General features: G+C 35.5%; 1 protein-coding gene across 1 annotated transcript in view; it reads right to left on the bottom strand.

Annotated features, from left to right (window-relative positions):
* LOC149007759 (LRR repeats and ubiquitin-like domain-containing protein At2g30105) overlaps positions 1-8,404 on the bottom strand; it is a 29,826-nt gene extending 21,422 nt beyond the window's left edge. Inside the window, exons 1-8 of the mRNA XM_089164710.1 lie at positions 8,122-8,404; positions 7,929-8,023; positions 7,644-7,820; positions 5,086-5,196; positions 4,871-4,971; positions 2,618-2,755; positions 2,066-2,114; positions 1,858-1,923 (exon numbers count right to left, since the gene is read on the bottom strand). Coding sequence (XP_089020836.1) covers positions 1,858-1,923; positions 2,066-2,114; positions 2,618-2,755; positions 4,871-4,971; positions 5,086-5,196; positions 7,644-7,820; positions 7,929-8,023; positions 8,122-8,302 — 918 coding nt within the window. The 5' untranslated portion in view covers positions 8,303-8,404. The remainder of the gene's footprint in view (positions 1-1,857; positions 1,924-2,065; positions 2,115-2,617; positions 2,756-4,870; positions 4,972-5,085; positions 5,197-7,643; positions 7,821-7,928; positions 8,024-8,121) is intronic.
* Positions 8,405-15,027: the final 6,623 nt, after the last annotated feature.

Below are 15,027 nucleotides of genomic sequence, written 5' to 3'. Positions count from 1 at the left end.
GATAAGGAAGTTCAAATTCTAGGGTTAGGCTATTTGTTTTAAGGATCAGATCGGTGTAGGCCTGATGGAAAGTACTGCCCTTTGGGTTGCCCTTTGGATCAAGTGCTAATATAGGTTAGGTGGATGGGGGGCTGTAATTTGGTAAGGTATTGACGGTGGAATAGGGAGATATGGGATTTCTGGTTTGTGACAATGGAGAAGAGATCAAATGGAGTAGGGTTTCAAATAGAAATAAAAGTGGAAGAGGAAAAGGGGATGGGGGTAGCTGGCTGCCACTTGGATGCTGGAGCCCTAAATGATGCTGTGGAGGAGCCAGAATGGAATGAATGCAGGCTAGAATCCACAGCCAAGAGGATCCTAGCTTGTCTTAACAAGAAATTCACACCCATGAACTTAGGAGATTCCTTGCCAGGGCCAGAATACTATTCTCGATGGAACAGCAGAGAAAAAACATCAAAAGGGCTGAACAGCTTGAATTTTTTTTATTTTTTTTTACATGAACCGGTATATGATCCACAATGGTCTGCTACCTATAGCCTTACTACAATAGACGAAATTCTAACGAAAATAGAAGTCCTATGCGAACTTGATCTATGTTTCTAACAAACTAAGAACTGAAATTAGAAACTTTAAAATCGAAGTTCTAATTAGACCAGAACTGACTAGGGTATTATAACTGCACCCATATTAGAATCCCATCATGGGGTTTACTAATAATAATCCTAATTGTATCAAATAAATAAAATCTGGGCAGAATTACCATACTACCCATACCCAGCCGAAATTAACGAGTACTGAGAGCCCAAAACACTAAGTAAAGCTGCCATGCTCCTTGTGTAGTGCTGCTGTGCAGCAAACCTAGGGTATCCCTTGAGCCCTGGCCTTCCACTCTTCCAGTTAGGGGACTTACTTCACCTTTCCAGAGAATAATTTTGCTACCCTAATGATCTGATGGTTAGGCACTTCCCCCTAGAATGATCTGGAGTCCGGACATTATTGATTTAGGTGACAAATTGTTCAATATCATCTCACCAAAAAGCTAAAACTGATAGAAAAGGGTGGCATAAATGTATCAACAGTCCCTTGCAGGTAGAGGCAAAAATCACATGTCCTTGCATGTGCAAAATCACATGGCACCTAGGAAGAAGACATGTCAGGAATAAAAAGACATTTCCATGGACTTCTCAATGGTTGAACACATGATCTCCCTACTCCAGAACCATATTTGGTACCATTTCACCTAAAAACTCAAATTGATAAGGAGGGCAGCATAAATGTGTACATCATCAAAAACCAGTAAAAAGAATAACTGTCCATGTATAAAGTAGCATTCTTATACCATGGAACCAATCTAGACTGGAGACGAAGATGTCTTCAGCTTATAGTAGTTGCATTATGTTTAATGTTATAGTTTTTCACGCTATTTACAGATACAATGTTCAGGGTCAGCCTTGGCGCAACGATTAGTGGACCATAGTTGTAGCCTGCGATCAAGGCATCAGAACAGTCCACTTGTGCAGAAGCCTTCAACACCACGATTGCCCTTTTTTAGTGTAGAATGATATCTCGATGTGGCAATCATTAATATTATCATGCTACCAGCATGGTTAATCCTACCCTTGCACTGGCATGAACTCATGGATCCCTTTTGCATCTTTTCATAATCATCTTCCTCAGTAAACAACACACAAAAGCAAGAGCTAATCTATACAAGATATAAATGCCATTTAGGTAGGAACGGCATACACTATCTATATCTATATAGTTTCCACTAAGATGGAAATAGGAACCCTTAAGGGACCAAAAGGAAAAGAAAACAAAGAAAAACAGAAATCAGTTTAGAATAGGAAGACATACTTTGAGTTTGTGTAAATCTCCAATTGTCTCAGGCAGCCCCACTAGAAGGTTCAATGAAAGATCAATCTGCAGTACACCAGAACCCCTCTAACATGTAAGACTACACCTGTTCTGGAATATAAAAAATTAGTTTACAACTGCAAGAGCCTGAAACTAAAAGGAACATTAAAGTTACAAACTGTCAAAATCTTGAACAACATAATATCACCTCAATTAGAGATCTGCAGTTTCCTATACTTGAAGGCACAGAGCTTAACCTTCCAATGCACAAAAAATAATGTCAAATAATGTCACAAGAAATAAATAAATAAAAGATATGGTTGCCATTGACAGCTTAAATAGAACAATTCGTAGTCTTAACTTAGACCTTAAGCCTAGGATGATTTACTATGAGTCACGGGACACCTAAAATCATTGTGAAAAGTGAAAACTCATGATATGTTTGTTACTAGCACAACATATAAAACAAACAAGTCTTGTATTGAAGTCTTTTTTCAAATGAAGTGGAGAAGAAAAAGCAATTTCAACATGCAACGTAAAACCATACGCCTCATGACAATTTATACATAAAAAAAGGAAGTTTATAAGCCGTGGGTTGTGGGTATTGGTGCAATGCAAGTTTTCTACATGAAAAAAATTCCAAGTGTCAATTTAACTGTGCCTAAATGAGTTAAGAACATAACCTACACAAAGAGCAAAAATAGCAATAGTGCACAAAGAAAATTAAAACAAATTAATTACATATGAAGGAAAATGGTACCTATTGTTGCTTGCAAATAAAAATTCAAGTTTTGTAAGAAGTTCTATTTCAATTGGCAAGCTTGTCAACTTGTTATTAGCAATATGAAGTTGCGTAAGAGAAGTCAAAGCACCCAATGAAGATGGCAAATTGGTTAAACTGCAGAGATAAAACAATGCCAAATGTTAGTCCACAATTATGTATAACTTAACAAGAAATGCACAATCATATGGTGCCCAACAACTTAAGCTTCATAGTAACCAAAGAAGGTATCAAAGAATAATCTATTATTTTCCATGTTCTTTGATACTTTGCCGGAAGAGCACAAAGATCACAAACAAATGGTGATAAGCAAAGTATATTGGCATACTATCAACTAAAGATCAAGAGACATAATTCTTGTAGTATACTGATGGCTCAAAAGTGTGAATCGCTCTCAAGAAGAATTTCTTCTCAGGAAATAACTAGGTTAATTAATCAAGGCTCCATTTGTGGGGACCTAGGTGGGGTGGAAAAATGCTAATGTGGCACCTCAAAATTCCATCCCAGCCTTGTTTAGTTAATTTAAGATGGTGAAGTCAAAAAAGCTTAACCGAAAAGGAGGGGGGGGGAAGTCACAAAGGCTAGGGGCTCAATGATTCAATATAAATTGCTTTGTCTAATGATGTAGCACTTCAAATCCCACCCCTTTTCTATCCAAGTCCTACCAAATCACGGGAACTTTGGTTACCGTACAAAACATTTCCAGCCCAACTCACCATTAGAATTCATTGAAACCTAATCCACTGCACCCCCCCCCCCCCATGTCCTACACTTGATCCACATTGCCTCCATTCAACCATCATAAACACTGGTTTTCCCAACACAAAGTCCTGAGGTTAATTGGCTCCTAGTTGATCCATTTTAATATATGGCTACAACAACATCATAAGTTTTATGTGGTTCCATCATGAACATCTCAATCTAAACACTTGCAGCCCTGCAGCGATGTAAATCTACCACTATGCACCTGGTCCAAATTCATTTTTATTCTAAACCATTGATTTCTATCCCATATAGAGGTCCATAGAGGTCCTGTCCAGCAGAAATCAGGTGGATTTACTTCCAAGGCTAATAAAGGAGGCCAATCAGTCATTCATCCCCCCCCCCTCTGCCCCCCCCCCCCAAAAAAAAGGGAGGAGGTCTATCAGTTATTTAAGGAGATAAAAGGTTTATTGATTAGTTTTATGCAGAAATGTCATTATCGGCTAGCTTCTCATGAATGGTTTATATTTTCTAGAACCGAAGTGATCAAGAAGCCCCAAACAGGCAGCTGGTGAAAACAAATTAAGACTCGACTACAAATATGTGGAGGACTCTTACAGCTGTTATAATTAGATAGGTTTCTTTATGTATTTGTTTCTATTTTGGCTTTATTAGTTATCTGAAATTAGAACGATAGTTACATTAAATTTCCTACATAAATTAAGACTTCTATTGGGGCCTTTTTTTTCCCCAGGTATATTTGAAATAGCCATTAGCAAAGACAATACATGTTCCAAATTTTCTTCCATGAAGCTGAGAACTGGATGAGAGGCCCAGGTGAGAGTGAGAAGCTAAATCCAGTTATCATATTCCTATCCGCTAGTTCTTTGATTGATTTTTTAGTGTGGAGTTGATATCAAGATTTTCTGATCGATTGAGACCATTCAGAGGTGTACTTGAATTATCGAGAATAATTTCTCCATAAGATGATATCCTGAGGTTGTTTTGCTTTGTCAAATACAACCTTCCATTATGCACTTGAATTATCTCATTAAAGCAGAGCCTGAAGAAGGCCCACTGAGGTAGGCTTCACTGAAAGAGAATTAGAGAATAGGAAGGAGATGGCAAAGGGAAAAAATCACTCTCACAACTCACGCTGGATTTTCTCTACTAACTTCAGTATTCAATAGCTGAAATAGGAAACTGTACTACTAGGCTAATGCTGAGAAAAGAAACAACTGACAAGATATTCTACGTAATCTACCCAAAAATAATTATAATACTTAAAAGTAAAGAAATACTAATGTTACTGTTTCCAGCCTTTTCTAGACCAGAATTCTGGTTTAGGCCTAGCCAAGGCTACTGCATCACTGATGCATTTCAGATATTGACTGCATCACTGATGCATTTCAGATATTGACAACTAGGATAGATCCTATTCAGATAATAAACTTGCATTAACTGAATTTTGAAGCTTGTTCTGCCTATGATATAGATCAAGAAATACCATAGAAAAGGGGAACCACTTACTGATTTTGGTCGAGAGACAGAACTTTCAAAGACTTCAGAGATGTAATGCCTTCCCAGCTAATGCAATTGTCTGAAATATCATTTGCAGTCAAGAACAGTCTCTACATGGATGGTTAAGAGCCCAAATGGCAAAGAATCACAATTGCAGTCAGAAGTGTTTTAAGGCTGCAAATATATGAGTCAAATTAGAAATTGAGAACTCGAAGAAAAGTCACCTGTATAGACCTCAAATTGCCAATTTTAACTGATATTTCATCGATAGAATTGTAGCTGAGATCCAACATTCTTATAGAAGGTCCACAAGCCCACACTTCATCAGGTATAGTCTACCGAATCCAGTTATTAAAGAAAAGGAATAAGATTTAACAGAATTGAGGAAAACACCAAAATATTGCATCGATAGAATTGTAGCTGAGATCCAACATTCTTACAGAAGGTCCACAAGCCCACACTACATCAGGTATAGTCTACCGAATCCAGTTATTAAAGAAAAGGAATAAGATTTGACAGAATTGAGGAAAACACCACAATCAAAGCACAGTTGCCATGCTAAAATCAACATATAAGCCATATAAATGCAAAATAACATAAAAGAAAGCATGAAAATTATACGAACATATTCATTAGAAATGAAGCAATGAACGAATCAATATGAGCTGCAACAAACTTATATAATAATACAACAAGAAGCCTTGTTCCAAGGCTACATGGTTTCTTGCCTTCCAATCAACTCTATTTGAGGCTATACTAGATATAAGGTCTAAGCTATGCATATCCTTTCCCACCACTTCTCTTAAAAGTTATCTTAGGTCTGCCCCTAGCCCTTCTTATTCTTTCAATATGGATTAAATCGCTTCTCTGTACAAGGGCATTTACAAACCTTCATTGAATTTGCCACCTAAAAGGACTTTCTCCTAGCTTATCATTTATCAAAGCTACTCCTAGTAATACGATCATTCCTTATCTTATCCTTCCTAGATTGTCAATCCATCTTAACATTCTTACTTGTTCTACATTGCATTTATCTACATAATGCTTCTTAACAGCCCAACACTCTACACCATATGTATCAAAGTTGGTTGCATGCCGGTCCTATAGAATCTTTCTTAGAGTTCTAAAGGAATACGTAGATCGAACAAGATCCAAGACACACCTCTCCACTTTGTCCACCCTATTTTAATTCTCTAGGAAACATCATCCTCTATACCACCTATTTTTATTTATGGTTGAGCCAAGGTACCTAAAATTATGGCTTTGCAAAATCTCCTTCCCATCATGTTTCACCACCTCATCATCCATCCTATCATAACCAAAGTTACACACTACGTATTTCATCTTTGTTTTACTTACTTTAAAACCTTTTGATTCTAAAATTGTTCTCCATGATTCTAACTTGGCATTAATCCCTAATTGTGTCTCATCTATCAAAACAATATCATTAGCAAAAAGCATACAGCAAGGAATTTCATCTTGAATATCTTTAGTTAGTTTATCCATTATGAGTGGAAATAAGTATGGGCTTAAAACTGATCCTTGATGTAGTCTAACTATAATTGGGAATTCACCACCTTGTCCCCCCCCCCCCAAAAAAAAAAAAACCATTCGTATACTTCCTTTTTGGATTACTCCCACCATTCTTACATTTGTCAATAGACAATCATACATATCTTTCACTATGTCCACATATTTACTTGCAACACATGAATTGGCCTTGAGAAAACACCCTAAAATGACAAAGTAGGTAATCATCTATATACTAAAGAATTTTCTATGTTGTAGTTGAAAAATACTGGCATACTAAATATTCCTCCATGCATTGTCCTTTAGGAGAAAAAAACACCCTAAAAAAATGCACAATTGAGCAACAATACAGGTAATTACTCTAAGAACTTTCTATGTTGTACTCTAGCAATACTGCCCTACAAAATACTGTAAATTGGTGTACCCAGTAACAATTTCCATATCAGCATGCCAAGAAACACAATCTCAGTAGTCTAAATCCCAATAACCAATAAAAAAGGGTGTGACCATGGTACAAGGCTCTTTCCAACTGCACCAAGGCCACCCTCTTATGTATTATATGATGCATTTACATAGTAACAATATCTATAACCTATATTCTCAAGAATTGTATATGATGCAGCTATACTTTATCTCAAATCACACATGAGGAAGAGGAAGAAAACATAAATAACCACAAAGCCCCCACCCCTGACTATGCCACCAAGCGGACCAAGACATCCGAGGTCACCAAGGCAGTTGCCTTGCTTGCTTCAAGGCAAATTGTCAACTCGGCAAAAAATCCACTTTAACAACTATGATGAAAAGTATATTGCCACAAACTAAAAAAGAAGAAATGATGAAATACTTTATGAACAAAGAGCTACTGTATGCACCAGTAGAATTGCAAATGATAAGATCTCTTGTTATTGTGGACAAGCTTATTTGCTTCTACAAGATGTAATATTCCTGGGTGCCTTCTAGGCAAATATAGAAACACAGCAGTAACCAATTCGAGAGCAAATCACAAAATTTGTTCGACGAGGTTGAAGTGATATAAATAAACATTTCAATGCTCCTAGCAGCTACCACTTTAATCTGCGGTGTTGAGTTAGCGCAACGTTCTATTTGGCCAGACTAAGAATAAATCAGGAATTTCGGAACAAACAAAGCCATCATGAAACATAAGACTTAGTTGCAACCAATAAAGATCATAAAAGAACAACCTCCCAACAGAAGAAAATTCACAGACTGACCAAGGAAATGCATATACCGTCAACTGAGATTTTCTCAAAGCAACAACTGCGGTGAGTTTCCAGCGTTCTATTTGGGTCCTTTCAACGACTGTCTTCGCTGCCAACATCCTATCCTTATCATCCCCGTTCTTATCTTTTGTCGTTGGAGCCAGGACGAGCCGATCTGAAGAAGCTTCTTTAGTGCTAGGCCCACACTATAATCGAAAGAAACGTAAACAATTTACAAATTAGGCACAAAATATAAAAGACTGAAAGAAACAGAATCAAAATCTGCAAAAATTTATGCAAGAAAGAAGAATTACCCCTTGGTGTAAGCCCTGAGAAACATTCAGCCTGAGCTCTGATCCATTTCTAAGTTTTGAATCCTTCAACGTCATTGAGTTCACCAGAAACTTCCCTGGCGTAGCAGCATGAACAACAATAGGGTTTGAGTAATTGACAGAAGAAGATACCAAGCAGAGGTAAGCAGTGATAGGAAGAGAAGGTGGTGCCTGCCTTCGCAGATGAGTCTTTGTACTCTTGGAAGGACACCGGTGATCAGTTGAAGAAGAGATTTCAACTCTTTAATGGTGGATTCAGGGTTGACGGAGAGAGGTATAGTTTCATTCCTGAATTTCAATTCGATGGCGATCATCGAAGGAGAAGGATCACCAGAAACACCACTATTCAATTCCATCGTTTCTTCTGTTTTCTCTCTCTATTCAATTCCTCTGGTTACTGATGCAGAACTGCAAGAAATTTCAAGTTTTCTGTTTCCAGGCAAACCCCGCGAAATTTGTTTTTGTTCTGTACGACTGTACCTTTTTAAGCTTGCTCGAGAAATTTTCAGCGCCGCTCCCCACTTACCTCTAAAATTAATGGGAGCCCTTGAGTTATTGAATTTATCAATTTAACCTTTCATAATAGAAAATTATGTCAGTGATACCCCTGTTGTTAGAAAATTTAAAAATTAAATTAAATACTCATGTAAGTAAGTTGAACTTTCTGAAAAGATAAAATATTTTTAAATAATTAATTTATATTTTCTCACGAATAATTATTTTTTCTCTTGTTCAATCTCTTTCTTTTAAAATGTGAAGTTAATATTAGAGATGGATAAATAAAAATTTATCTAAAACTAGAAAAAAATATATAAAATAAAATTTTATGATAAAACTATTTTGTTTCATGTAATTGTTTGAGCATAAATCAATATTTACGAAAATTCTTGCTTATAGTTTTGTTGTTTTGTAAAGCAAAAGTTAGGCATTAAAGAGGGGGTGTTCATATAATTAGAGAGGAAACACACTGCAATCTAGTGATGGTAGACTCTGATGGAGGCCATGCACAATTTCTCATTGCTTGTATGTATAGCCAAGTGGCATTTAAAATCTCAGATGATTGGGAAGTGTTAATACATTATGATGCAAAATTTTTGCAAGATGACTCAACTAGGGGTTTGAGTTGACACTTGGATGTGCATTCTGATAATTCCATAGGCATTTCTTACCTATAATTTTTATTTTTATTTATTTTTGGACAGGGGAGGGGGGTTAGAAAGTGCATTTCTTTCTTGTTGCACCAATAAGTTGTGGCGCCTTTGACTCTGCGCCATTTTCTTGATTACCCGCTCTTAAATTCTGTTGACGTGATGTGCTTCTAGCACAGCGGGTGGCAGCCTGTTTTATAGATGCATAAAGTCCAAGGAATTCATGGGTTTGATCATCCATTCTTATCACACCTTCCTCTTCTCTTCCGTCCTTTCCATTGGACCTTTGGGCCTCGAGTCACAATAACTATGGTGCCAAAAAAATAAAGGTTTTTTTTTTTTTTTTTTTTTGCTAAAGAAAGCTTTACTTTTATCCAAATTGATCACCTGTCCAGTAATGAGTCCAAAAATATCTAGAGTAGTTTTGATCACACAGACATCCTCTATAAAAGCACGACAAAAGATGAAAGTATCATCAGCAAAAGAAAAGGTGTGTGATTTCTGGGGCCAAACGTGCAATTTTGATTACATGGAAAGCATCTTCAGCTCTAAAGGCCCCAAGGAGCCAAGACAGGATTTCCATGATAATCAGAAACAGATATGGACTCAAGGGGCAACCTTGTGTTAAGCCTCTACTACCCTTAAAAAAAGAAAAGGGGGCACCATTCAATTTGATGGAGAAAGATGCAGATGAGATTAAACAAGAAATCAGAGAACAAAGTTTGGAATCAAATTCTAAACATTTTAGTACTTTAAATAGAACACATAATTCCACCCTATCATATGCTTTTAGCATATCCAATCTTAAAGCAACAAACCCTTTTTTTGCTTTAGATTTTATTATGAATTGAAAAACTTCATGTGCCAACATAATATTATCAGTTATTTGTCTACCAAGCACAAAAGCAGCTTAACAAGTGGAAATAATATTATGCTATGCAAAACAAGTTTTATTCGAGAAGCCAAAAGCTTCGCAAGTATTTTGTAAGAAACATTACACAAACTAATAGGTCTATAGTCGGAAACTACAACAGGTTTTTCATTCTTTGGAATAAAACACAACAGAGTATGATTAATTACAGGGGAAGAGCAACATGATTAAAAAAATTAGAGACACATCACATCAAGATTTATCATGTTTCAAAATAGTTGGAAAAAACATGCATGAAAACCATCAAAACCAAGGGCTTCGAGGCTCCAATAGAGAAAACTACCTTGCGAATCTCATCCATATTAGGACAAGAAGAAAAAGCATGGTTATCCATAATTGATTCCTCAATAGTAGGAAAAAGCATATCAACAAGAGAGGGAATGGAAGGATTGCTAGATTTATACAAGACCTGCATAAAAGTCGCCAAGCAATTAGCTATACTTGCAGGGTCAGAAAAAAAAATCTAAGTCTTAACACTGACATGAAACTCCATGCGCGTCCACTTCTTCTTCAGTCACTCCTTCAAGAAGGTATGTCGGCAACGAATCCTCCATTTGGAAGAAGTCCTTATAACCTACAGTATAATCTAATAGAAAAAGACAAATAAAAAAGAAATGAGTTCAACGAACTCAATGAGGTCAACTCAACATCATATCATGCACTCATTCACAATATTCCACACCACACATATAACATGAGTATCGAAAATATAAATAATGATAATGATATGATATATGAATGATTATGATATTATGCTTCTAACTCTATCATGAAGTCTCTATAGTAAACACGCATTAAGTCACACACCAGTCTTCTTTGGGCGGTCTCAGTCACTTTTCCCTCATGGCACTCAAGCACGTCTGTTGGGTTCTCTGCAGCTATTGGGTAAAGTCCTGCCTGTTGTATTTCACAAGTTATGATCCCTTTATTGGGATAACATTATACTTTATAAACTGAACCATAACTAAATGTCATAAATAAGTGACTATTAGTTATGGGTTAATGTGAAATATTGTTACTTCTCACAAATGATCATAAATCCAATTTCACTTAAAGTGCTCAATTGAATTGGCAGTTCATGTTTTTGATGGGAAAACGTATGTGAGCCATTGTTATATAAAGGGTCCCTGAACCTAGCAAATAGATTAAGTCAGACACCATCATTCTGAGTTTGCTAGGGTTCGGAAGAATCCTTAAATCATTTTATTATATCTGCAAAACTTTAGTAGGATCAATGGCAGGAGGTATATAAAAGACTTCGCTTCCGCATTTGTTTTATCATATGAATTTAGATTTTCATGCTTATAATTTGTTTAACTACTAACATTTGGCATCAGAGCCTTTTTCTAATGTCTACCTTGATCCAAGGATGTCATGGTTTTTGACATATCTATGATGGTATTTCAAATTTTCACAAAAAAGAGAGTTTATTAAGTAAACTCTAATGAATTTATATGTATATTTGTACTTCTACATCATGTTTTTCTTCTTCTAATTATCCTTACCCAATAGGGATTGATTGATATTAAGCTATTAGAGTTCCCTCCTTGTTTAAGAATTAATTTATTTAAAATCCCTTCTAATGTTGTAATTTTTGTATCATTAAAAGTTTTCAATTTGAAAATTATTGAAGGGAAATAAATAAAAAAAAAAAAAGGGGGTAAGAAAAAGTATTACGTTTGAATACATTCATTATTTAATTTGTTATTTATTGAAATCCTGGTTAACTGCAATTATATATATTTGACAGAAAATAATTAATAATAATAAATTATATTCATTTTCTTTTATTCCTAAATTAAAGAGAGAAATGAATAATAAATGAAGATACTTATGTTCATTTATTTATTTATTTATTTATAAACTCTCTAGAATATGTTTAATATTATTAATGATTTGTCACTTAATGAATATTTCTTGAGCATGATTACATGATTTATTGTTGTCATTACAGTTTATTTTGAATATAATATTTCTAATATTTGCATATTGGAACCAATATTTATCATTTTATGCATGATAGAATTATGACTTTTATTAATTATGTGTAATTATCTAATTGTATGCAATTTCAGTGTATGATTCTATTGATGCATGCAATTTTTATATGTATAATCATACATAAAATCAAATGTCATGTGATCAATATAATTTGATTAATTAAAGATTAGCCACAGCATCTTTAATTATTTAAATTATATATTAAGAGTCTCTAAATCGCATAAGGTATATGACATTCATTGTAATTAATATGTTAATATATTGGAATTTATCCCACAGGAACTTATGTTATATTAATTTGATTAATTAGGATGATACAACAAATTATATTTCTTAATTTACCCACAGGAATTGAGAAAATGAACATGATTTATTGGTTTCATCATTAAATTAATATGGATCTATTTTAGAAAATTTGGCCCACAGGTGGTTTTCTGTATATTGTTTGATTCATATTCTTCCTTAATTTACATTGGTAAATTATGATTAATATTTATTTTCCTCGAGTCATTGACGTAAGTGTGTATATTTTATTTATGCAGTTCCATTACCTATGAATATGTCTGATATTAAGTGTGATGTTCCTGAACTAAAGGGTGACAACTATAAGGTTTGGAAAGAGTTGATTCTCCTTCAATTGGGGTGGATGGACATTGACTATCTCATCTGGAAAGAAGAACCACCTACAGTTACTAATACTAGCACTAAGGAAGAAAAGGATCTTTATGATCGCTGGGAGCGGTCTAACCGCCTTAGCGTTATGTACATAAAAACCAAACTTTCTCCTAGTATTCGTGGGTTCGTTGAGAGGCATACTAAGGCTAAAGAATTGTTGAAAGCTATTGATGAACAATTTGAGTCTTCGAAAAAGCACATGCCATGACCCTAATTATGCAACCGACATCCCTACGGCTCACTAGTGTAAGAGGTGTGCGTGAACACATCATGAGGATGAGGGACATTGTCGCTCAGCTCAAAAATTTAGAGGTTGATATATCCGAGTCCTTCCTTGTATACTTTATTCTAAACACTCTTCCACCGAAAGTATGGACCTTTTAAAATCTCTTATAACACACATAAGGAGAAATGGTCAATTAATGAACTCATGACCATGTGTGTTCAAGAGGAAGGCCGATCGACTATGGAGTTAGGGGAAAGTGTTCATTTGGCCATACAAGGAAAGTTCAAAGGGCAAGGCAAGCAGAAAGGAAAGGGTAAAATGCCACCCCAATCGACATTAAGAAGGAATCTAAATGCTTCTTCCAGCAAAAAGAAGGGACATATGAAGAAGGATTGTGCTAAATTTAAGGCCCGGCTCGAAAAGAAAGGTATTTGTATCTCTTGTGTTTGTTATGAATCTAATATGATAGATGTAAGTCATAACACATGGTGGATTGACCTCGGGTCTACAATCCATATTTCGAATTCCTGCGGTGGTTTTCTCAACCACAGGGAAGCGGTAGGAAATGAACGATGCATCTATTCGAGAAACAAGATGCAATTGCATGTGGAAGCTATTGGAACTTGCAGATTAGTTCTTAGTAGTGGTTTTGTCTTAATTTTAGAAAAGACCTTTTATGTTCCAAGTTTTTCGAGAAACTTGATTTTGTTTCAGCACTTTTACCTTTGGAATATTCCTTTAACTTTTCGTGATTCATTTTTTAGTTTATCATATAAATCTGAAATTGTTGGGAATGGTACCTTGTCTGATAGTCTTTTTCACATTAATTTGCAAGATAATACCAAATGCGATGCAATGCATGTTCATGTTAATGCTGGTATAAAGCGATGTGTTATAAACGAGGAATCTTCTATGTTGTGGCACCGTAGATTAGGACATATTTCCTTAGAGAGAATTAAAAGGCTAGTAAAAGATGGAGTATTAAGTACTTTAGATTTTACTGATTATGATACTTGTGTGGATTGCATAAAGGGAAAGCAAACCAACAAGTCAAAGAAGGGTGCCAAGAGGAGTACAAATCTATTAGAAATCATACATACAGACATTTGCTGTCCAGATATGGATAGTCAGAATTACTTCATCTCCTTTATAGATGATTACTCACGATACATGTATCTCTACATGCTTCATAATAAGTATGAGGCGTTAGATGCCTTTAAAGTATTTAAATCTGAAGTGGAGAAACAATGTGAAAAGCACATCAAAATCGTGAGATCAGATAGAGGTGGAGAATATTATGGTAGATACACTGAAAATGGACAAGCACCTGGTCCATTTGCAAAGTTTCTTGAACAGCATGGACTTTTCATCAGAACCACATACCATCATCATATCACATTCATAATTGACAAAGTATATGTAAAGACAGTACAACTAGCAAGCATATAATAAGATCAGCATGCTAAACAAGGTTACAACAGTATATTAAATGAAAGAATAGTAATAACAGACACTGGACTAGCAAGTTCAAGTCAAATCTAAAGATAGGATTGTATGTCCTTACTTGTAATTATGTAGAATTCCTCTAACTTGCAAACCAGGAATAATTATAAGACTTCTCTTGAAACAGAGAACACCTATACACAGGGTTACAATAAGGTATAAGTCGAATGAATCAAATCGGATCAAAACCAAAAGTCATTTGGTCACTGGAAACCAGCCGGTCACTTGGGCCGATTGCTTAGGCTGAGCGACCGCCACTAGTGACCGCCCCAAAAATAGTGAGTTTCAGATCCGAAACTCAGGCTTTTGATCATCGATTTTCAATCCGAATTTCGAATGATCATAGTTTGAATTTCAAATCTAACACTCCTATAGCCAAGGGTGATACAAAACCTAAACAATGACACCAAATTGGTTATCCAGAAACCTTCCCTTGATTAGATCAGCCCTTTTCACTAAAGCATGGTTTCGTTTTCGGATTTGATCTCACCAAGATCATCAAAAGGGTAGACAATGTAATAGAAAGGTCATGAACAACCAAAGAGGATCACTAATCTACCTTTATCATAGCATGTGGTGGAGTTTGAGTGAACAGGG

This window comes from Hakea prostrata, chromosome 8, assembly GCF_041222555.1.
Source record: "Hakea prostrata isolate BN-2017 chromosome 8, UWA_Hpros_2, whole genome shotgun sequence".
Taxonomy (NCBI): Eukaryota; Viridiplantae; Streptophyta; class Magnoliopsida; order Proteales; family Proteaceae; genus Hakea; species Hakea prostrata.
This window is presented reverse-complemented; position numbering and strand designations above follow the sequence as displayed.